Here is a 25,529-nt window from a genome sequence, read left to right on the forward strand (position 1 = left end):
ATATTATTGTCCATGTATGTAAAACTTTGTTTCACGTATCCAGTCTATCCGATACAACAGGATCTCTCCTCAATCTACGCAAGTTATTTTGAAATAAACTATATTTAAAATGAATACAAAGTGTGAAGTAGAATATAGACCCACAATCGGGAACCGTCGGCACTTTCCGTTAACGAGACAGGTATTTTCTCGTTTACGGAAAGTGCCGACGGTTCCCGATTCCCGTATCTTCTCGTTTACGGAAAGTGCCGACGGTTCCCGATTGTAGAGACACAGTGCTCTGACGTCACAGATGCTTCAATATGACAAGATGGCTACCACTGAGGGGTATGCTGACCATTGTTGTTTACATGAACTCATTAACATATATTCTGTGAAATTTAATACAAAAATGTCTGAATGGAAATTGTATTTCATAATCTATCAACAGACGCACCAATTTTGGAGCAAAATGCCGAATACTAGCCAGGACATGTTTCCGCCTCGTGATCGCACATGACTTTGTTTTGGAATTTGCACTGCAGTAGCCTAATGCTTTCCGCGCAACGAAGAAGCTGATGGTGTTTGGTCACATAACATGTCAGTTTAAAGTAAAAATTTCTTTATGAATAACTATCATTAGAGGCGGAGTGGTACCCCAGGTCCAACATTTAGAGATCGGCGCGATTGACCTACATTTGCACGGCCTGTTGAGTGCAGGGTCTGTTTGATAAGTGAAGACACGTTGGGAGAGTAAACAGCACTCCCATAGTATCTTTATTTGCCTTCACACCAACATTTATATTGTCTTCAAGACTCCGTATTATGATTTGAGCCTTGAGGGAAAGGGCGAAGCTCGGGACGTTTTCCAAAATTGAGTTTTTTTAGTCTAGCCCAAAACAGTTGACTGTATCATGAGTCTTGAGATCTAGGAGTACATTATATTGAACTTGAAAATCTACTAAATATTCTAAAGAACATAACTCCCATAAACAGGGAAACCCTGGAGCAGTGGGCCATTCCAGTATTTTTTTGTCAACATAAAAATCTTGAGAGGCCATTCTATGTAAAATTAATAGAAAATTGGAACATGGATGGGTCAGTTTCAGTTTTGAAGGGTCAATGGTTCCATGGCCCCCTCCAAGATTATCCCTACAGAAATCCTGTGGAACACTTGATTAATTCATTTGAAATGCAACATTTTACAGATTAATTACCTTAACAAATTGTTGAAAAAAAACAGCAAGCAGGGACAGACCTTCATACCTAACAGTTAGTCAGAATTATTCTGACGTTTTATCAACTGTCTGCCAGACAAATCCAGTAAAGTAAAGCAACGTTATAGTATTTCACCAAATGTCCCGAAATGTTTATAACTTTTAAACAGTACATTATCTACATAACCTTTTGTTTGATAAGTTAAAAGAAAACACATTCATACAAGATGAAAAAATGTATTTTGTCGAACCAATGGTCCACAGGAACATATTTCACAAATAACAATATTTATCATTGTTCAGAGATTATCAGCAGTTCAAAATGATTAAGCATTTTTTTTCCAAATATAAATTGGTGTAGCTCTAGATATTTTCAGAAAACATATGTTGAGTTTTGGTTTAATTTCTTATCTATAAAACAGGAACATTATAAAATTATTTACTTTTAGGTTTAAAATATCTTTGGTAACTAATTAATTGAAACAATTGTATGTTTTAGGTTGAACAGAGTCAGTAGATGGAGTGACGACAACAAAAGTAGTCTAGACGCAGCCAGAGAAGCTGCAGCGAAAGTAAATACTATGCTCATTGCTAAAGGCAAACTCAAACCTTCACAGTTATCTCAACAGCACGGCAACAAGCAAATGAAGGTAAGATTTAACAATTATATAAAATCAATGTTGTAAACTTGACAATAAGTACCTAATGCAACATTGAAGTTTTAATATAAATTGTAACACAAGCTAGTCAAATAAGGCTCACTAGTCATCACAGTTCTGATCTGTCACCTGTACATGGTTACCTATATATTACACTATATAACATGGGCATTGTCCTGAAAATCGGGCAACAAGTATGGGATTAACAGGTAAATTAGGAACATATTTATGAAAAATTAGTGTAACTGCCATTGTTTACTCGTGTCTTCTGTAATATCGAGGCGTAGTACCCGAGTATGTTTACATTTAACAACTCTAGTTACAGCGATATTGATTTTGGGAGTCAACATGAAGTTTGGGGAAGTATTTATTCCTAAAATCAATTTCTTACTTCAAGCTTGCTTGACTGCATGCTTTATGATCCCATTATGAATATTAAATGTAGTGGTTCATTTTGTGAAAGTGTTGTAAATTTATGAAAGTGTTGTAAACCACAAATATCTGCAGTCATTTTACCTATATCAACAACCCAGTTTAACCAAGTAGTCGCTGACCTGGGATTGAAACTGACTGGAGTTCAAATGCTGTCAGATTTTCTCGTCTTTATGTTTAAAAAATTACTGGAATTTACTAGAAAAATGAAAATATCTGAATATTAAAAAGCCAAAAAATAGAGAAAAGCATTTAGAAGTCCCATTGATTAAGAAAACAAGGCTATGGTGTTTTCCTGTACACAGGAATTTCAATTCTGTGCCAAAAGAAATATGTATGTTTTCAGTTAAAAAGTTAAAAAGTTAAATGCTTTTTAGGTCACCTGAGCTTTAGCTCAAGTGACCTATTGCTATCCGTTTTCGTCCGTCGTCGTCCGTTAACATTTTACATTTCAAACTTAAAGTCANGTCGGAGCTATAAACAACCTAGTAGTGGCAGAGGTAGAAATCAACGATGTGCCTATCGGATGTCGAAACATGCTCACTCGAGGATCAACACAGGAGGAGGTAACTCTACAATGCAACATGCTTAAACTCACACTTTTTGGGTCCAGAAAAACATTCGAGCAAGCTGGGTGTTTCGTAAGGAAAACATTTTGGAAAATGTATGATGATAGAGACCCCTAAGAGACATTAGAAGTTTGTTCACAATAGTTATAATTTATTATTGGGTTTAATATTCATGTGGCAAAGTTCCCTGTCATTAGACACAAATATGGCTTGTTCTAAGCAGAAATTCACAGAATAATAATAGTGATCTCTTTGGTTTCATTACATAACTCAAAAGCTTTGCTCATATCTAAAGTTTGATCATAAATTAGGCTCAATTTCTTAAGATAAAGTGTTGTATCATTTCCAGTAGTCATACCAATCCTTTTTTCCCAGATTTCAAAGTTTAGCGGTGCAGCAGTGTCCACCAGAGGGCGATACCTGAATCCAGAGGACAGAGCTAGAAATATGGGGTAGGCATTTGTAATTCAACTTGTCTCTATATGCTGCTACAGACTTTGAGTAAACTTACTAAAAAACATATATTTTTTAGTCCCGTGACAAGTGCTTTCAAGATAATACCACACATGTACCCTGACACTTTCAACAATGTTTGATTTTAGCATTTACTGTCATAATTTTGAGTAATGTGTGTCTGGAATTATAAAAAAAAACACTACTGAATATGTTATAAAGTAAATTATAAACAATTCTGTTTCAACATAATATCCTATTTAAACAAAATCCAACACATGTTATAATAATATTAATACATGCTTATTGAATAGATCAGATTTATAAAGTAAAAGTAATAACATTGTTTGTATGTAATTAAGGGATAACCATTATTATTTTTGGGTTGTGGTATATACCAAAAAATACTGTGTGGACTTTGTATAAATCTGTGAAGCGGTTTGTGCATTTTTTTTTTAATTCTGTATATATAATGTTTACACCAAAAATAATCTGACACTGTCATCCCTTATTAATTGATTTAAAAAGACAAACAACATTTTATAGTTCATAACAGATGATAATTTATTAATTTCTGATAACGCAAAATATTTTTGCACAAAACACAACATTTTGCATTAATTTCATCACCTATCAACTTCTTGAACTGGTGTTGTCTATTTTTTAGGATATACAATAAATATAACCTGAAAAAGTCTAGCATTTGGAGAACAGCCAAAGTTAAATTGATAGATATAATTTGTCATTTTCAGGGACCGTCCATTGTACCTTTGTGTCCAGGGTCCACACCAAGAGTCTGTTGACAGTAAGTCTCACTGCTAATACTAACTCTCTTTCAGTACCTTACCAATAAAACTAGGAAGAGGATGGGTAAGGGACTATATACTTATTTTTTTTATGTTTGTCCATTTCATATTCTGGTTTAAAGAGTAATAACCTCTTTCTTTTTCACTTTTCCTGTTTTAGACATCTTCCGAGGGACCTCTGATTATTCCTTTGTCAGGCATAATAATGATAGTAGTGAAACAATTAGCAGATTTTGGTATTCAAATACAATGTATCATGTTTTTGCATTCAAATTGTATTAGAATATGTAGGTGGTAAGTTTGACAAGCTTTAGTTATTATTCCCTCTAGATATAAACATATATTTTTACTTCTTTAATTATTTTGAAACTTGACAAATCTCACTGCTGTTTGTTTTCAGTGGCTGTTGGGAGAATAAATGAGATAATTACCAATGGGATGAAGACGAAAGGGACACGTTTCTCTCCAGCAATACGACCACCCCCTCCCATGCAGCGACCTGCTTTCAACCAGCCACCTCCTTTGATGTCCATACCCAGTTTACCAGCTGGGGTCAGTACATAGACATAATTGTTCATTCATTATAGATATTTCAATTGGCCCTCATTCCACCGAAAGTGATGCTGACAACACATTCTCTTCTGTTGAACTATTGTTCAGTCAAAGTAAAGTAAATTAATTGCCCATTGAATATCATGATATTTTGGTTCAATATATTCATACTATTAAAATATGCTGTCTCAGATACATTTAAATTACTCTAAGGTGGATTTGAAGGTTGGAAAGAGAGAATTAAAACACAGGATATAAGCAAAACAATTTGAGTAGAATGCACCAATTTGCAGCAACTGAAATAGAGGAATTGTTATATTTGAATTTTATTTTTTTCAGATGATGTTTGTTCAAGAGAAACTGTTTATTGGACTAGAACATGCACCTCCAAACTTTGATGTTAAGGGCAAGACCATGGGACCAGGGGTAAGAAAAGGACGCATGTGTGAAGAGTAATAAGACTGAAATTATATTTATGTATTTCATTTAAAAAGTAATCTATTTGGGTTTTATTTCGAGGGGGGGGGGGGGGTATTATTTGATATTTGAAAATTGAAAGATATTTGTCAAGCTTGAAAGAGGACATCAGAGTTTTTGTTTGATTTTACAGGCATCTTACCTCCAACACATACAAGCTGAGACAGGAGCACGTGTGACACTGCGAGGCAAAGGATCTGGGTTCCTGGAACCTCTATCAGGCCGTGAAGCCTTTGAACCAATGCAGATTCATATCCAGTCAGTATCTTGTTTTGAAGCATACATTACACTTGGGGACGAAAATGATTTTGATGATGATTCAATTATAACTTTCAAATAAAGATAAAATATTCATAAATTTGTACAATTAAATTAAAACAGTTATTAAAATATCATGAGGGTCTGAAAAATTGTCTTCTAGATGCAAATTATTGAAACTGCTGTCCTTCTTAATGTCCTGCAAGAGGTTTGGGGAGATATAAAAGCAACAAGGCAGGTTTAATGTCGAAGACATCCACTTCAGTTTGTCTTCTTTACTACTACATGTTCAACTCACTCTGCCAACTATTTCAACCTAGCAACACTTGTTATTTTAGGTAGGTGGGGCATACATTATTGATACAAAATATCTCGAGAACACCAAAACGGATTAAGATTGTATTATTTACTGATACAAAAAATTATGGTAACATAGAAAGTTACACCTGATCAGACTTTATAAGACTTGGTTGGTCCTAGGTCACCTGATTAGACTTTATAAGTCTTCGTTGGTTCCTAGGTCACCTGATTAGACTTTATAAGACTTGGTTGGTCCTAGGTCACCTGATTAGACTTTATAAGACTTCGTTGGTCAAGGTAAAGGGTCAATAGTCCCCTATCTCCCACCCTATATACTCATATCTGGATCTGAAATGGCCATAATAAGAAAAGTATGTAAGCAATAGCAAAATCCTTGCTAAATTATTAGCAAGCACATTTAAATAACTAAATACTTCTTACAGGAATCTACTGCTTTTATTGGTTGTTTTCACAATGATTTATTGTTATTTGTAATTTTCCACAGGCACCAAAATGTAGTTGGACTCCAGCAAGCCAAGCAATTAGCAGAGAATCTCATCCAAACGGTAAGTTTTATTCCGTTGAGAAATCTTCTGTTCCTATTATAGATACATCCTATGATTAATCTCCAATTTTGTTTCAGATATTTCATGGCATCACTTGTTGCCAATTTACACTTGTAGGTTTTGAATCATCTTGAGGAGTCTTTCATGAAAAAAAATGCATGACTTAAGTAGATTTCTAAAATATTAATTTGTCATTTGTTACCAGATGAGTATTTATCTTCTTCAAGTGCTAAAATAGTGCTATGATATTAAAAACACTCCTTAACCCAAATGCAAGTTTAGATTGGCTTGGAGTTTATGATATTACATTTGTTATTTTCTTTTCCTGTATTGAGGATTAATAAAAAAAAATTCATTTTCAGTATTGTAGGGTAAGAGATAACGATTTTGTCTGTTGACCTATTATTCCTTTCAGTTTTGATTAGATGGTAGCGTTTCCTTTCCCATTTCCAGTAAGGTAAACCGATGTGTAAGATGTTTAGAGGTGAAATCACCAGTAATGCAGAGACTCCAGAGCTAGCAAAGTGATAAACACACCTTTAATATATTTCTATCTTTATCACAATTTTATTTCAGAATATGATTAACTTGTTTCCATTATGCAGCAATAATATGACATTTTGAAAAATAACACTTCGATTTTGTGATGTTACAATGTACATATATATGGTAAAATAATGAAATCTCTTACATACGCTTCATACTGGTATTATTTCTTTTATAACTGTTTCTCATACTTCATAGATCAGAAGACTTGGTTGAAAACTCTCTGTAAATCATTATATCATTTGTATAATAATCATCAAATTCTACTTTATATTTGTCTTGTCCGATGTGTTTCCTGTTAAATTCACAACTGCTTTACCAGCTGTTGGTGTTACCTGGTATTGTCTTTACCCAACTCAGAGATTTTTGCAGGATTTTTCTCTCCTTCACCAGACCCAATTAAGTTTCTTCTTGAAAAAAATCTGGATTCTCAGAGTATTATAAATATTGAAAAAAATACACATTACATTGGAGTCAAACTAAAAAGATACCAAAATCCATGACTCCGATTTCTGATTTGCAGAAATCTCTGACACAGCACAACATTGTAGGTGTTTGTTTTGATAAGGCTTAAGAACACTGAAAGCGTCCTGTAGGTTTTCATGTTCTGCTGCTTCATTAGGATTATCTGGAATTACCTAACACTTGGAGTTCTTTGGATTTTTGTTCTTAAATTAAAAACTTTTGATATAAAAAGAAGACACAAATACCTGAAATGATTGCTTTTGTTTAGTTTTAACCTGTCTTAAGTAAATTCTAAATAATCCAAGAATCTGTAAAAAAAAAATCATACCTTCACTAGGTTGTACTATACTTTATAGTAAACGTGTAATAATAAACTCTATTTTTAATATATTCACTATAATAGTGTTCGTCTTTGACAATGAAACTTTGGTCAATAGCATAAACTCTGCATGTCACTTTTATTTCTTTTAAAAAGAAAATTAATATTTTTGGTGATGGGGATTTTTTTTTTGCCGAATGGTAAATTTCCATTTTCTGAATGTTGTATGGAAAACAAATCGTCCCGACGACACCAGCATTGCAAACTTAAGTTCCACTGTATGTGTAGGTGTGGTAAATAGCATTAATTGTAACCATATAGGGGAGTTAATAGCTGGACATTGTGAAAAGACAGATTTTATTTCTTTGTTTCCTGTTTGATCTGCAGTATTTAATTCTTTGGAAAAATTCTGTGTTTGATCTTGACATTAATGAAATGTAATTGAAAGAAATTTTGTGTAAAGCTAACTAACAGCTATTTCATATTTTAACAGGGATGACTAACTTTAATGTTCGAAACAACATAATACCATTTATTTTTTATTTTACTACATTTAGTACATTAATCAATTGGTACTAATGTTGTAAACAAAATACTCTATTTGGTAAATTTTTATGACAAATGCATGGTTAGTCACATTGCACATTTTTCATTGACTTTCAGAATACATTTTTACTTAAACATTCAAATATCCATATGATGTTGTGGTTTCTACGATTTTATTTGAAGGGTTTCATAAAATTATTCAAAATATAGTGTCTTGGAATATTGAACTCCAGAAATTCATCATTGCAGTTGGCTTTTTGTTGTGCTACAGATAAGGCTCTGTGTTTGGACTTTTACGGTTCTGATTGCTAAAGTGTCTGGTATATTTAGTATAGATGTGTTTCCTACCCATAGTCAACTATATATAATGGACAAGATTTTATGTACTGCCTTCCTCAATGTCAACTAGAGCAGACAAAGTGTAGTGCTGTTGATAACTTATTCTCAGCAAAGTATTAATAGAAATAACAGGAACATTAATTGTCAAAGTGTTTCTTTCCTGACAATACTAGAATCTGTCTGTTAAAGTGGGACCCACATTGTGCGGACAAATCACAGAAAGAGGTGGGGGGTGGGTTCCAAGTTGTTGTCACAACACATATGTTTATTTGCTATAATGTATTAATTGTGTTTTTAATATATTTACTGTACTGAAGTAAAGACTGATATATTTCACTTCTGATAGACCACCCCTGTCGTACAGCTTATGGTCTTGTTTGGCTGATTTGGCATCCTCATTTCTTGTTTTTGGTAGCTATATATATAGACCATCCTTGTATTCAGATTGCCACCTTATATTGTATCTCTTTGTAACTTGAGCTTTTTATTTTACCATAGTAGCATTACAACATGAACAGGGCCCATTGATGTTTAGCTTTTACCTTTTATGCAAGCACCTGCTTTCTCTAGCTCACGTTTTCTCTCTGGGGTAAAGCAGTTGTGAGTTTGCCCTTTTTATTATCATACAGATTCTTTTTCTTCAGTTCTATTATTATCATCACAAATCGTAAGGTCAAAGAAGATACTTATTGATTCAGTTTTAAAATGTTGTTGAGCATATATGTTAAGCTTTAATAGCAAAAATAAATATAAAAACAGGATTCTATAAGTAGGAAGAAATCTGTATGATAATAAAATCAATGGCTTGAAAATTGGGACAAATTTCCAGACATTCAACTTTTAAAAATCTAAGTGTTCAGTTAATAACATAGAAAAATATATTAAATGGAAAAATTATGAAAACAAATTAAACAGAGAAATGGGATACAGACACAGTGTCATAAGAATTGTTTAGGGTAAAATATAGAAAAAAGTATTATTGTGATTGTTCTATTGTTGTTTGGCAGTTTGTCCTGGTCATTGTGTGTCCCTGATGTTATACCTCGGAGGTATCTGTATGTACACATGTAAACCTATACAGCAGAATTTTACTATTTCATATCCTACATCCGCTGATGTAGAAACATAGGAATAACATCTTCTGGTTTGTAGTCCAATGGAGCGGTAATCATGCCAGACCACTTATTCTCTTCTAGGTACAACAAGATTATGCCCAGTTTCAGCAGGCGTTGGTTGCCATGCCGCAAACCATGGGCCCGGGACCGGCCACCATTCTCACCGGCATTCCACATCAGTGTAAGTGCCTTCCCAGCAGCTAAGGTAGTACGTTTCCGTCTGCCATCGGTGGCAGGGCAGCAACTGTTGCTATGGTATGTTTTATTTGTAGGTGATGGCTGCTCATGACGATGAGGAAGGTGGTCCATACCTCCATCAGAAGGTTGAAGAAGACCTGGACTAGCAGGATATTACAAATTCAATTAGTTTTCCAAGTTGACTTTTCTGTATGTTCCTGGAGTACAAGATATGATCAGTAGGAGTCGATGGCAAACATTTTATCAATGGTAGTTGTGCTTACACTTCAGTCGTCATCACATAGACCTAGGAGGTGGGGTAGAGGGAGGAGGGATGGTAGTAAATAATCATTGTGTCTATATTGGAACATCATTGTTTTAAGCATCATTGCAATGTTACAATGTTTTGGAAGTGTAAAAGTTAATTGTTCGTTTCGCCGCATAGCTGTACGAATTCTGATGCACAAAACTTTGAACAAAAATCATAACTTGATTTCTGAAACCTTGTTTAGAGATTAGTCTTTACATAAAGTTGGAAAGCAGTGTTCTGTAGAATAAGACTTGAGAAAATTGTTTTTTGTTGTAGCCATTGTTGTTACATACAAGTTGTATTTTAAGGCTTGTACTCCTTGACATAGGGACCTGTTTCCTTCCATCAAGTATTACAGTTGGATAAGGGAATCCACTTCCTTGAATGTAGTATTAGGACCCAACATCAATCTTGTATTACAGTAAAGAAAACCTGTTTCCTATAACCTTGTAGCCTTCTGGACCTGTTTCCTTCCTTTGAGTATTACAGTTGATTGAGTCTCTAGGTTGCAAAATTGAACAGATGGGAAAACTACTGGTGTCATTCAATTTCTATGTATTTTTTATTCAACATCTTTTAGGAGAAGAAAAAATAGTCTCTTCTGCATCTAATTTTGCATACCAGGAAGTTTTATTTTGATACAGTATGAGCAGAGGTATTTCTTATTGCAGGATAAGTGATTCTGTCTTGATTTCATGTTGAGGATTGGCCATACCTTTTTCTCTCAGATATGTGGCCCTGCTGTCAGAAAACAATGTCCAGATTGATTTGGATTGTAATTCAGATGTTTTTGTTAACTTCACTTGACAACTTTTTTTAGTGGGATCCACATGGTACAAAAGGGGAAAAAAACATGAAATGTTATTTATCGTTTTTGAGAATAATAGTAAAAAGGCATCGGACCGCAGCAGTTTGTTTCTGTATTTCAGATATAAATTCTGATTCTTTGCAATACAAGACAAGAAGGATATACTCCCAATATCAGTTTGGGGAGTTTTTTAAAACATTTTTTCCAGTGCTGGACATCACAGCATCATCTTAACACAAACTGTCTGGATGTTTGTTACACACAAGACTTAGGTCATGGAGAGTAAGAAGGTTGGTGTGCTAAAGTGATGTCACTATACTTATACTCCTCTCCAACAGTAAAACTGTCCACAGAACAATCTCCAGGGCATTGAGTAGTAACTGGAGGCTACTTGTGGACACACACATTTGTGAGGCTTGATAGTAATGTAGAGACTGATGTACAACAGCCATACAAAGTTTATCAGATGACTGTTTGTGACCATCAAGCTTCATCTCTTCGTCTAATCAAGTGGAGAGCAATCACATATTATTGTGTAACACAAACAAAACAATTGTTTTCTTTTGAAAAAGAGATACGATAAATTATCATGATATTATAGCTTATTGCTATAATTGGATATATGTAACAAATTGAAGAAGAAAGCACCATAAGATTTGAGGCTTAGATGGATGTTGTACATTTACATTTGGTTATATAATTGAGATGTTAAAAAGGGAAGATGACACACTACAGACGACACAGTAGACTTTTCTGTAGAGATACTGTTACAGCTACACATGTCTGTTGATCCCATTTGTCAGCTGCTGTACCCAGACACTGTTGACTCCTGTTGTTGTTTACTTAATTATTCTCTCTGATATGTATTGCATTAATAAGTGTTGCCTTAAGTTTTGTAGTTGAAAGTGATATAACATACATGCAGAATATGAAAATATTTTACAAAATACACTAAAGTACTGTATTGAAATGTATTTATATCTTAAAAATGATTATGTATTATACTAATTATGATGGATGTATTATACTAATTATGATGGATGTATGCTATGATTAGTATGAAATGATTTGCTTATGTTTCAGTAATGCATTTGTAAATTAAGGCACTTTATTTTTTCTAATTTATTTCAATTATAAAAGCGTGTTTTTCACTCCACAGCCGTGCCCGTATAATATCACTGTTGGTTTCATTTTTTACAGGTGTCAGCATTTTTAACATTTTTTCAGGTTTCAGCATATATTTTGTTATTCCAGGTATTTCATTTCCGTGTTGTAGCGAATTTGTACCTTCGGTGTTCATAAGAAGATTTTTATCTTTGAAGGAAGATTGGTTAATGCTGTTACACTAACTGGATAAAGATATACATTATATTGCAATGATGAACTTATTTGTTGACACATTTATTGTCTTATTGATGTTTTCCTTTGTAATAATTTTTGCAACAACCTTTCTTTTTGCCTGGCAGGATTTCTACAACAAATGAGAGGAATACTACAAAATATTCTTTTCATTTGCTGTTACTTTTCCTCTGAATTATGTTTTGTTTTGTAATGGTACTACAGGGAGTAAGTGAGCTATGGTTTATTGTGTGTTTCTATGCCAACAGCAGCACCTCCAGGTATGATGGGTCAACAGCCAGGAATGGCCACTTTGACATCTGTGGCACAGCCGCCGATGCAGAACCACCCAGGTTTGGACTGTTCCTTTACCATTGTTTCCCATAAAGAGCCGGAACATGCTTCTTTCTCATTCTTATATAAATTTTCAACTTTTTCACAATTTTAGTTTCTAAAAAATGTTTCACAAAATTTTATCAGATTTGCCTGAAAGAAATGTTTGAGGTAAATTTAAAAATTGTTTGACAACAAATGTAATGCTTCTTAATGCTGTAATTATTTCATACTTACAAACCCAGCAATGCATGCCAAGAACTTAAACGGTTAGGCCCTCGGACCATGGACTAGTCCAGTATCAGAAATAAGCCTGACTTGAGAGATTCCTGGCTACAGTGACATTCTGTAGTAACCAAGAGAATGTTTTTGCCTCAAAAATAAGTTTCATTGTCAACTGGGTCCTAAAACCATACTGTCATAATCAAAGAAATGCTTAGAGACAACTGTAAAGAATTTGTTAATCCTTTAGGTCTCCAACCTGTCACCTCATTCCCTGGGCTGGTCAACCAAGTAGCATCATCCATGGTGATGCCCTCTAGTTCTGCACTTGCCACACCAACTACTGTGTACACTGCTGCACCAGGTAAGTTACGTGAGGCAGTCCAAATTTCTGTATGGAGATGCTCCTTTCAGAGACTATGCTCTCTATATATCGGCCATTTTCTCTTAAGGCTGTATGCACAAGTTCGAAAGATATATGTAAATTATGGGATAATGCTGTTTTTAAACTAAAGGAGAAACTCTCACACAAATCACAGGCTTTTGTAGTGTGTAGCCTATAACCTTGCCAAGAATTAGCTCTCTCATACGTTGTGCCAGACACATTTCCCCTGGTGTTTATACACAAAGCAAGCTCATAATATTCACTTTTTTACAACATTTTTGCATTTTCATTTCTCAAAAATCTCACCTGACTTTAGCCTGCAGACATGTACAATGAAAAATACCAATAGGACAGAAGAACTTAAGTTTGTACAAGTAATTGTTCTATCATCAGGGGTAGTTAAGTAGGATGATTTGGTAAAATTGGAGTAATTCCTTTGAAATAGCTGAGTTTAAATTAGGAATGAAACCATAAAAATGGCTAGAGCTACTTAATAGTAACAATCTGCTTTATAACGTACATATTAGATGTGTCACAACATTTCAAGACTGACTGTTGGCTTGATAAAGGGGCCAGCTGGTCTTGAAATGTTGTGACATGTTAATAAATAAGTACAGTTGGACCTTGTTATCTCGAACAATTATAACACAAAGACTGTTTATCTTGAAGTATTTCTCCGGTCCTCAAAAACTAGAAAAACTTGGATCCCTCAAAGAAAGATATTGGTTTCAACAGCGTAAATCCAACATCAAAACATTGTCTACTTAATAAATATCATTTTATTACTTATTTATTCTTTGATACAAATAAAACTTAAACTGCCATTCCATGATTATGACATCTTTCTTGAGTAGACTAGCATGAAGTCGGTAAAAATAATTACGATAAAGCTTAAGACTGTAAAGTGTGCAGCCTATCAAAACCACCTTGTTCATAATAAAAAGACAAACTTCATCAATGTTGATCAACAGTATTCTGTACTTACTGGGAGTTTGTTTAATGATTTGTGCACCCAAACTGACGACAGTCAAAACCGGAAAATTGGTCACAAAGCATGGTCATGTATAAAAGAGTTCCAGAGTTAATATCACAACCTAGGACAGCTTCAAGGGTTTATGTTTTTACATAAGCCAGTATGGCTTTGAAAGTCAATCAAGAGATTTTAAGAACAATACGTAATTGCTGTTGATAACATCAAATTGAAGAGGTGGCGGGTGTCATATCTGGCTTTAATGAATCAACGTGGTACATACATGTACGATAGAATGTGTTTGTGTGTGTTTTCATTTAAAGAATCAACTATGCGTTTGCTCCATTTCATTGATTTGTTTTAGACTTGTGCACTTTCATTTCCGCGTTGTATAGTTCAGGGTCGGAGACAGCGGGATAGTTTGATTTTAAATGTAACACTTCAGAGGTAAAACTTGACGGACATGCAAATACAAATGAAGACCTAGAAAGACTTTGCCAAGACTAACCAAAAACAACATTGTAAAATATCATACCCTTATTTGTTCTATTGATTACGTATATCATCCATCAATTGATCATAAGCATTGGCTATTAATACAAATCTAAATGACTGCTAGTGCTTTGTCCAAACTGCAAATTCCATACCAAATATATGAACTTGAATACTCGGATAACTCGATGTTTTTCCACTACCCCGTTGACTTAGAGATAACGAGTTTCGACTGTACATTGTTTGTGTATTAAGTAAAGCTTTGATATAACAGTTTTTCCAAACTGATGAACTGATGAAAGTTTCTTAATAGTTTCATAAAAATAACCCTGTGTCTGTAAAAAGAAGCCCATGTTTACATATATCATGTGAGAACTTTTATGCCTATACAAGGCGACAGGTCCTCATATGTATAAGTTGATTTAGGTATTGGAAAATTGTCTCAGAAAAAATTATGTCCTTAGATTTGAATTGTTTGCCATGTGTAGGCCCACATTTCTGATATCTTCACCATTGTTGCACATGCTCCTTTAAGGCTGTTTGTATGTAACGCGTTCCCCCTTTGTCTTCAGTGTTCTGTATCATTGTTCCTATCAAGCACACGCCCTAATAAGATATGGCATCCCTCTGAAGATACTATTTCTACCCATGTGTATGTTACCAGTACCAGCACGTCCGTTACATTACAGGCCCTGCCCCAGGATTCCTGGTGCCCACTAGTCTAGGCGGAACATCTATGACCAATGTTCCTATTGCTACCTCTGTATACACAGACTCCTTCTTGTCCGTGGGTGAGAAACACTGCTTTAGAATGCTTCTTTTAAAATGTTCTTTCATTACTAACATGATACCTGACATAACTGACGTCAAGGGGGATGGATCATTTGGTCTGACTTGACAGTGTATCTGTAAAGTGAGGGTTAAAAAACTAAAAACTCTTATGTTATCAGATAATCACGTCACTTTTAACAGTGTCCTACAGTTAGTCACTGGTAAGATTATTTCTTCAATGTAATTCAGAACCAGTCGTTTTAAAAGACATTCATGCTTCCACTTAAGTAAAGAATTATGTAAGTCACAGTTCTGTAATGTACCAGTTATTTTCTAAAATTAGTTGAGGGTATGTTATGGGACTGTAATGATGTTTCAATTACATATTCTTGCACTGAAAAACTTAAAGGGCTTATAATCTGTATGCAAAAAAAGTATGCAGCTTTTTATGTTTACCAAATTTTAAGGAATTTTGTAAAGGACTTCTTATTGTCCAATAACTGAAACTTTTGGCTAAACTTTGATTGAAAGAAAATCTTGAAATCAAAACATGCATGCAACTGTATTGAAGGAACCAAATCAATTCTGATTTACTGATGGTTTCTTTGATGATGAGGATTTTCTAAGTGTCATACTTCTATAAAATTTCCATATATGACCTTGGACAAAAACTTGCAATGAAGCTACTGCATTGATAAATTCTGGTGAACTTATGGTTTTCTAAATATGCATGACTAGTGTGCTATTACAATGTTGTGTGTGTATATATATATGTATCAATTTGAATATCTCCATACCATTTTGTGCCATCAGTCAAAAGTCTTGCCTGTATAGTGTAAGTAATTTAATCATTTTTGTGAACAGGGACATCAGTTACGGGGGCCCACCCCCCTCCCCACCAGGTCCTGGTCCAGACTACAGGCCCTCCACCGCCACACCAGATAACCACTCTGGCCCCCTTAGGTCCACCACAGATGGAGGCACCTGTACCTACGACAGCCCTGGTCACAACCATGCAGCCGGAATTACAGCTGGTATCACATTCCCAGCCGGTCCCTATGTGGGGTGCCCCACCACAGCACCTTCCACCCAGCTCTGTGTATGCCCAGGTGAGACAGGTTTTCTGTGCAGTAGATTTCATGATTCCTGTTAAAACCATGCCGTGAAGTGTAACATAAGATATGTTATTTATCCTTGGAAGAATAATGATCCTTGATGTGGATGAAGTGCTATATTGCCAAAACTGATCGCTTATTTTAAGACACGCCCCCTCCCAGATTCTAGTCTTTAAGCAAAAAGTTCACTGCAAATAACAAAATATTTCCAAAAAAAATAGGCAGTCATAACAGTGAATTGAAATCTCAAATGTAGATGTGAGATGCAAAATTTCAGAATTTTCAGAAGAATAGCATTGTCATTATGCGAAGTTCTTTTTACACAACCAATACAATGTTCTATGTGATGTTTTGATGACTAGTACAACATGTACACTGTCACCTTCATCAGACAAATGACCAATGAAGCGTATGCACACAAAGGTGTAAATTGTGTACGAGTTGTCCATAAAATCGATGTTGATTTCGGCTATGCTGGAAACGTATGTACAATAGTTGTTATATATGTACCAAAATGACTCAATTCAGCTACGCTTTGTTAACACTTGGTCATAGATGTGCGAGAGTCTTTGAGCCCCCTCATCTCGATTAAGAACTGGCCCACTGCGGCGTATCCAGATGGCTTCCTTTATCTGCCGCTTGAACAGATTGCTCTCTCTGTCCAAAACTTTAGAGTTATCCCAGTCAATTACATGGTTTTTCTGTGTGGCATGGTCTGTGATTGCCGATTTATTTATTTGGGATTCCGACTGTATTCTTTCAGATCTGGTGAATTTCCTACTTTCTCGCTAGAGCTACAGCTCCAGACGTTATTCCATGATAGGGGCATATTTTTCATGATAATTTGTTAACATTTGTTTTGGAATGTATTCTTCACAGGTAAATGGTCAGTCAAGTCCAGCTATGACCTTCACAACTAATGCACCAATGATAGTGACTACCTCATCAACTTATACTTACTCATCTCTGCCTCGGGAGGAGCCTAAGAGAAGGTTTACTGAGGAGAAACAAGAAGATAAAGTGCCAGAGAATTTATTAGGATATGAAGTGAGTCCTTATTTTATTGAAATCCATGTACCTCAAGTTTTCTGGAGCCAAGTTTGAAAATTTATTTTTATAAGAGAAACTTGATACCGAATGCTGTAGAAAGTATCATGAACAGATTGAAAATTTAAAGGTCACGTTTGTATGTATATATATTTGTGTGCGTGTGTGTATGTGTGTGCGTGTGGAAAGTGGTATATGATGCTTGTAGAATATCGTGCAGTTGTTTTAAATTTGCTTTTACTTTTCTTTGTAAACTCCTGGAGCTCTTGCCAGATACAAACAAAACACGTTTTCATGTTTGTAGGGAGAAAAAAATTATTTGATAAAAAATTGACAACCTTTAATACAAGTTTTGTCATTGTAGCATGGGCCGCCCCATCTGACCAACTTAGTGGTACAGGGGCCACCGCCCCCCAACACCTCCATGCCTCAACATCAGTTGCAGATCTCTCCTCCTCAGGGTGGGGATGGCCCACCCATGGGAATGCACGGTGTACCTATGGTATCCATGGCACCACCTGGTATACCTGGTGAGGAAAACAGGTAAGTTGGTCTGATGTCTGAGGCATCGACATTTCAATAGATTTATACTTACTGTTACATGCAATTTTTGAAGACTTTTTAAAAGGGTTCCATGTGAACAAACCTGTGAAATAATGAGCTTTAATTGGATTTTAAACATTGGATAGGTAACACCTAATGCATCCTTACCGTAATCTTGCCTTACTTTTCTGAATTGTAATGTTAAACATTTTCCATGTGAGATAACTAACACAAACAACAAAACATAAAGAGTATTACCTCTTGGACAATTAAAATAATGGAATTAAGATCCTTTCTTCTAATGATTATGGTTTTATCACCTAAACATAATTAGGGCCCCGTATCGGAGATACGGGTCCGATACGGGTGCCCTATAGTAATCACTCAGTCTGTCTGTCTGTCCACAAATTCTGTTCCTGGCTGATAACTTTGGTATCAATTGACCGATGTACATGAAACTTGGTCAAGATGTTCAGTTCACAAATATACACATTGAGGTAAAAAGTTAAGGTCAAAGGTCAAGGTCATTAGGTTCAATGGTCAAGGTCAAATTTTACATCTTTTCACTGATGAACATTTTGTTATGACATTATGAAGCAAAGTTGATTAGAATTAAACAAGGAGTCAACTGACTTAAGGTCAAGGTCATTGGGTCAGGGGTCAAGGTCAAAGTTTGTAGCTATTCACTGGTGTTCATTTCGCTATGACATTTGCAGGAAGCAAATTTATTCGGAAGAAAACAAAGAGACACACTGAGGTTAAAAGTCGAGGTCAAAGGTCAAGGTCATTAGATTCAAAGGTCAAGATCAAATTTTGCATCTTTTCACTGATGAACATTTTATTATGAAATCATGGTTCGCACAGGTCTTGAAAAACCCTTGAATTTGATGTCTGCCTTGAAAAACCTATGAAAATCAATGGGAGTCCTTGAAAAACCCTTGAAAATCAAAGAAGTTAGTTGGGTATCCGTTTCTGTCATGTTAATTCCGTATTTTGTAATCATTCGTCGCAAACAATAATTATCTTTAACACAAATTGATCGTCAAATTGCAGATCGTAATTTTTAATAATTCCTAAAAATATATACCGATGAAGTTTCCGGTTTTACTTTTTCAATTCATATCGTCACTGCGTTTGAATTGAGTAAGTATCGTAGTCTAACTGCAAAAGTGACATACGGTCATGCGCATTAAGAACATTGTTAACAGGAGGGGAACACGAACGCAACAACTGCGATGGGGAAGTGTGTTTTTAACCGCAAATGGTTTTTTTTCGGTAAGGGAGTTCAAGGGTGATAGGACTTCTGCTATGAGCTCGCTGTGTAACAAAATTATCGATCTGGGCAAGATTAAGGAATACGCCCTTACATCACATGAAAAGTCATAAACACGTGAAACATTTTCGGGGACCGCTTCGACTCAACCTTGGACACTTTTATACCAAACCCTCTACTTCAACGACAAGTACATCGAGACCTACCTCGACTGTTCCTAATCCAAATCCGAACACCGATGACTTTCCTTCAATCCTAGCCCCTCAAGGCCTTGTTGTTCATTAAAAAAAATTGTTTATTTTGCAATATAAATGAGTCCTTGAGTTTTCAAAATTTGTTTTGAAAAACCCTTGAAAAGTCCTTAAATTTTGTGGTCAAAAGTTTGTATGAACCATGGAAATAATGAAGCAAAGTTGAACAGAATTAAACAAGGAGTCAACTGACCATTGGTCAAAGGTCAAGGTTAAATTTCGTATCTTTTCACTGGTGAACATTTCACCATGACACTTTGAAGCAATGTTGCTCAGAATTAAACAAGGAGTCAATTGACCAAAAGTCACGGTCACTGGGTCAAAGGTGAAGGTTAAATTTTGTACCTTTCCCCTGATGAACATTTTGTTATGACATTATGAAGCAATGTTGTTCAGAACTTAACACAGAGTTAACTGACCTTAGGTCCAGGTCACAGGTTCCAAAGGGTCAAGGTCAAGTTTTGTATTTTTCACTGATGAACATTTTGTTATGATATCAAGAAGTAAAGTTGGTCTGAATTAAAGAATATGTCAACTGCCCAAAGATCAGGGTCGCTGGTTTAATGGTCAAGGTCATTTGGGTCCAAAGGTCAAAGACAAAGTGGATCTCTGACTTTGACCCTGGCTCTTGATGGAGGAGGTATATAAGGTGAAATAAAACGAATCAAAGCTAACAAATAAGTATTGCACCGGTAAATGAGTATTGCACCGGTATTTACATTTATGTTAGCCCAGCAAATATGGAAGTGGAAGGAAACAAGACCCACATCATAGTACATGTTAAATGCTTTCTTGCGAATCTTTTTGAAGTCCAAATGTCAAACGTCAAGCTCAGCTATATGGGCAGATTGCTCCTTGATGATTATGGGGGATATATTGCCACAAGACGGGGCCCTTACTGACCTGTCAGTGTTCTAGTTGCATAAAAGATTAGTGTTTTGTGATCATATTGGCTGAAATAATTCCTCCGTAGTATTTAACTATGACAAAAATTTTAAGCCTAACAAGTACTTAGTAGTGTGTTGGTTTTCCACCATAGTATACTGCTGTGATATTAAAATATAAATGAAGTCTGAAAGTCATGTCTATTAAGTTTGTAGTCTTGGATTTACAGTTTTTGAAATGTTTATTATATGATCTACACATCAGGAATATAATCGGAGGCGGACAAGTCAATAGCAATGGTCTACAACAACAACAGTCACCTCACCCCCCTAGCTCACCCCATCCCCCAGGGAGTCAGGAGATACCCGACCAGGACAAGAAACTGATGCCTCCTCCTCCATTACCTGGTAACTCCATTCCTCATACAATTTGAACTTGAATCTTGCCTGTTTTGTTTTCTCTAAGCTCTGCATTTCTTTTTAAAGAACTGATTGGTAAAAATGTTTTTTCCCTTAAAATTTATCAATACGTTCGCTAACATGAGAAAAAACATTTCCCCAGAAAGGGTGTAAAAGAGTTTGTTAAGCACTTGACTATGGAAAAACAGTTTTGCATGTCTTATCAAGTGGTTTTGTCTTTAGGTATGACCTTAAAGAGACAAGGAGGTGATAGGCAAGGTGGAATGGAGAGGAAAAAATCTAAAGGAGCTCTAGGCAGTGTTTCTGGTGAGTTATTGCCATCATATAGCTGTCAACCTAAATATCAATTCTTACCATTCCAGTAAAGGTGATCCAGAAATGGGTATACTTCTGTAGAGTAGACTTTTTCTTTTTTTGCGAATTCTAGGACCTCTGGAATGGTCTGCACTATTGGGAAGAACAATTAAAATAAAACCAATTATTTCATAATTAAATCCATGCTTTGTTTTTGGAATGAAAAATACTCACATAAATAATGCAAAAGATATTAAATTCTGTCAGATACTGCTTTGCATAAATTTGTTAGGTATTTAATGTCACTAAATTATGGAAATATGTAGTTTTAATGTCACTAAATTATGGAAATAACTTGATCAATGGCTTCTGTTGTAGCCTATGGGTCAGACGAAGATGACGATGATATCAACTCTTCAATGAAGCAGCAGCAGAAGGAGGCTCAGAAGTACCAATACAACCAGTACTCCAATGCCCCACAAATCTACCAGCAGACTGCCCCTGTCCTTGTCGGGGAGGCTCACATACTGCCCCCACCCCCTCAACAACAGGGTCTGCCCCCTGGTATGGAGCAGCACATCCTGTCATCCCAGCAGCAGGGCATGCCACCCCCACCTCAACAACAGGGTTTGCCTCCCCCACCTCAACAGCAAGGAATGCCTCCTCCACCTCCTCCCCAGGAACAGTTTCCCCAGGGACAGTACCCTCCACTCCCAGAGTCTCCAAATGCTCAACAACAACAGGAGATGATGCAGATGAACCAGCTACAGCACCAAATGCCCTTCTCTAACCAGCCCCCACCCAATCAGCCCTACCCACAGCAACAGATGACTGGCAATCCTGCCCAAGATCAGGGTCACCCTTACCCCCAACACTCTTCCCCTAGCCCTTCTCCACAGTTTGTCAATGTCTCCCAGGCTATCACAGTGACTGGGCCCCCACCCCCTGTGCAGAGGATGCCTGGGGAGCAAATCATGCCTATGCCAGGTCAGCGTCTGCCCACGCCAGAGGAGATGCCTCCTCCGCATCCAGGAATGGGCCAGAGAATACCACAAGAACAGCTGCAGCCACCACCACCAAGCTATGCAAATATGCCCCCACCCCCACCCAATCAGTCTCAGTTTGCCCCCCAGTATGCCCCCCAAAACCCTCCCCAGTTTGGCCCTGGCCCGGGACAGCAGTTCCAACCCCAGCAACAATTACCACCTCCACCCCCACCCAACAGTACCATGCAGCCACAGCCCCCTATACAGTTCTGGATGCCTAACTGATGTAGAATGTTCTTTAGGAGGGAAGAAGCTGTCTCATCTGGTGTTGGAATGATGCATAAAGCGGAAATATGAATATCGTTCCTGTAGAACGCCCAGAGAACAATCATTGTCTCGTTCAATGATCACAGGATTCTGTGTGTGATGCCAAGAGAATGTTTCTTGTGAAGAAAGAAAACATGGTTAACTTTGATTCCTGTCAAGAGTTATAATTCCAGAAGAATGTTTAATATCTCGTTGGACAACCAAGGTAGCATTAGTTTCTGTGAGGGTGTTATGCCAAAGAGTGTTGGATGTGGAATAATAGTCCCGGTGAACTGGCCTCAAAGAACAATGCAAGATGCTGTGTAATACAATGAGGTCTGTTGGATTGTAGGATGCTCATAGCCAGAACATATTCGTTCCAGAATGTCAGTGGAGGACTTGTGATCAAACACCAAAATTGTTGTTTGCTACAGAAGTGAACAGAGATGCTGCTTACACTCGATACAGAAGAATTGCGCTCGCACAATGGACAGTTCTTCAATTTAGACTATAAAGCACCAATTCTGCCTGCTCTGTGTTTTAAAGCACCAATTCTGCCTGCTCTGTGTTTTAAAGCACCAATTCTGCCTGTTCTATGTTCTATGTTTTTACACTGGTGTAGTGAACAATGCTATACATCATTTCTAGTAATATTCAGCTTGTCCTGAAATATGCTACACATACACAGTGTTTTGCTCTGACAATTCAATATAGCACCAATTTTGCTATGACTTATATGATACTAGCACTTATGCAGTGGTCTGACTTTATTGTGCCAATTTAGCTTGCTGTGACTGCCATAGGCCTACAACCAAGATGAAAAATAACACTTGTCAGGTGTTCAACATTACTGATGTGCTTGACTTTATATATAGCTAGCTACAGTGACAAACATGCTTCGAGTACCGTAAAAGTGTAGTACTGGTGTTAGTGGATTATGTATCCACAGTTACACAGATAGTTACACTATCTGGTCTTCATAATTGGTGTTTACACACGTTACTGCTGATAAGTTTTCTGTTTTAGTATTTAGTGCGGAGTTGTAGTACTGAGGGATTAATCTGCTGAAATTGGAGAATATTAACCCTCCTATTATGATTTACTGTAAAAAAAAAATAAAAAAATTCAACCAAATCAGAAAAGATGCATATGTATGAAAGACAATTCTGGTATTTAAGTACACAGACATAAGTTTTTTTTTGGAAATTATGCCAAAGCCAAGTCTGCCAAATATCTATAAATACCAGTTTGATCATCTAATACTTTATTAATTAAGTGTATTCTTTAAAGACTGCTTTCTTCCTTAATTGGTAACAACTACAAAGCAGTTAGAGGCTGTCGGTGTGTTCAGTATAAATATAGGTATCACAATAAGAGGTTTGGGATTGTCTGTTTGTTATAAGAGTTCTATCAAGCTGATCTAGCAGATATTGGACATTTTAATGTATGACATTGAAAGTTGACATGATAATGTCAAAATTACATGCATTAACTTCCATGATATCCCCTTTTATAGTGTTAAGTTTTTATTTGTTTTACTTTTTGACATTTAAACTTCACCAATTTCCATATATATTGACGTGTATATATAAAGTTGATAAAATACTAACTAGAGCTTACAGTTTATTTAATGTGGTTTACTTGTTAGAAAATTTAACTGCACTTTTGATTAGTTGTTCTTCCAGATGTTCAAATTAAATTTGTTATAACTTTTCTGGTGATAACATTTTGGAGGTTTAAACTGAATTAAAGCAACATAATCTGTAAAGGGTCTGAAAACCAGGTCCAAGAATCCATTTTCCTTGTCCAGCTTCACAGTGGCATCTATATATAACTTAAGGTCCGAGGCAAGCAGATACTAACAAAACCCAGGACATTGGATTCCACATATATATATATATATACTGGCAAACAGTTTAGAGCTCAACTAATGTAAAAAATAATCTTTTACTGAACTTTAATAAATTAAAATGATTAAATTTACTTCCATATTTTTGTGCACGTTTCATCATGAATTCTATTAGAATTCTATTTGAAATAACATAAATTTTACCTGTGTTTTATTGTACTAACAATATCTTATGGAAAATTGAGGTTTGAAAAGGAAGGATTTTTAAATCTAAAGTAACTGTTTAAGTTTGATGATGCTTTGAATTTGATAAAGTAAGGATTTATATTCAATGAGAAATCTACTTAGGAAGAAGTACTCACAATTAGTAAGTGCAATATCTCGCAGATCATGTGATTTGCAAAATAAATTTCAAGGTGAGGGCTCCGATATTACCAAAGTTTAACATTATGGTACATGTGCACGTGTGTAGAAGTAAGTGTATAACTTATAGTCATCTGTAAACTGTGAACATGCTTCTATTGGCGCTTATCTAACCAATTCAACAAATTAAAAACTTGAAAACCACCTAACTAAAATCAGTAGTTCCTCTTGTTATGGAACCACCTAACTAAAATCAGTATTTCCTCTCGTTATGGATAGTGTATACATAAAAACCATGTTGTATCTGTAGCTTGGAAATTATTTCCATTTCACAGAATTATTTGAGTGCTGATACAAGTATATTTACAGTAAATTCTACCAGATCTACAAGTTATTTCAACTGTTGCATATGTGTTGTACTTTGTACCTTTATGACAGAATCCCAATGTGTGTGTTGTAATAGATGTGATTTGTAACTGTTATCAAGAGCTGTATGTACAGCATACCTATTTTTTTATTCGAACACAAATTATATACTCCAGAGAACAAGTTCTATATGGAGAAATTGAGGAGCTATATTATAAGTATGAGATGGGATGATTTAGATAAAATTGGATGATGTATATATGGAAAGTTAAGCAGTAAAAGTATATATGAGAATAATTGAAGTGTGTATGTAAGTATAGAATGGGATGAGGTATATATAGAGAGAATTATGCAACAAGAGTGCAGAGCTATATGAGAATCATGCAGAAGTTATGGATGAATTTTTTTCATGAAATGACTAAGAAAAA

The 25,529-nt window shown here is 35.8% G+C and overlaps 1 protein-coding gene across 5 annotated transcripts; it reads left to right on the forward strand.

Annotated features, from left to right (window-relative positions):
• The first annotated feature begins 257 nt into the window (after window positions 1-257).
• On the forward strand, window positions 258-25,529 carry LOC110454968 (UPF0469 protein KIAA0907-like). 5 transcript variants are annotated; one of them, XM_021504813.1, is made up of 20 exons: window positions 258-327; window positions 431-579; window positions 1,696-1,846; window positions 2,755-2,853; window positions 3,232-3,308; window positions 4,062-4,114; window positions 4,516-4,667; window positions 5,007-5,093; window positions 5,278-5,402; window positions 6,208-6,268; window positions 9,680-9,779; window positions 12,501-12,584; window positions 13,037-13,150; window positions 15,323-15,424; window positions 16,269-16,513; window positions 17,399-17,566; window positions 17,931-18,109; window positions 20,783-20,925; window positions 21,160-21,243; window positions 21,610-25,529. In XM_021504813.1, coding segments are annotated over exons 2-20 (2,919 nt in total). In that variant the 5' UTR covers window positions 258-327; window positions 431-577; the 3' UTR covers window positions 22,503-25,529. The 5 variants fall into 5 exon arrangements, with proteins under 5 accessions (XP_021360488.1, XP_021360485.1, XP_021360486.1 ...); XM_021504810.1 differs by lacking the exon at window positions 431-579 and having other exon boundaries at window positions 288-327; XM_021504811.1 differs by lacking the exon at window positions 431-579 and having other exon boundaries at window positions 288-327; window positions 12,504-12,584.

This window comes from Mizuhopecten yessoensis, unplaced genomic scaffold (assembly GCF_002113885.1).
Source record: "Mizuhopecten yessoensis strain PY_sf001 unplaced genomic scaffold, ASM211388v2 scaffold8123, whole genome shotgun sequence".
NCBI lineage: Eukaryota > Metazoa > Mollusca > Bivalvia > Pectinida > Pectinidae > Mizuhopecten > Mizuhopecten yessoensis.

Excerpts from the sequence above, each read along its gene's own strand:
- LOC110454968 (XM_021504810.1), top strand. The coding sequence starts at position 293 with ATGCTTCAATATGACAAGATGGCTACCACTGAGGG. Across the intron at positions 2,854-3,231 it reads GAGGATCAACACAGGAGGAG|ATTTCAAAGTTTAGCGGTGC; the intron begins GTAACTCTACAA and ends CTTTTTTCCCAG. Across the intron at positions 18,110-20,782 it reads ATACCTGGTGAGGAAAACAG|GAATATAATCGGAGGCGGAC; the intron begins GTAAGTTGGTCT and ends TCTACACATCAG.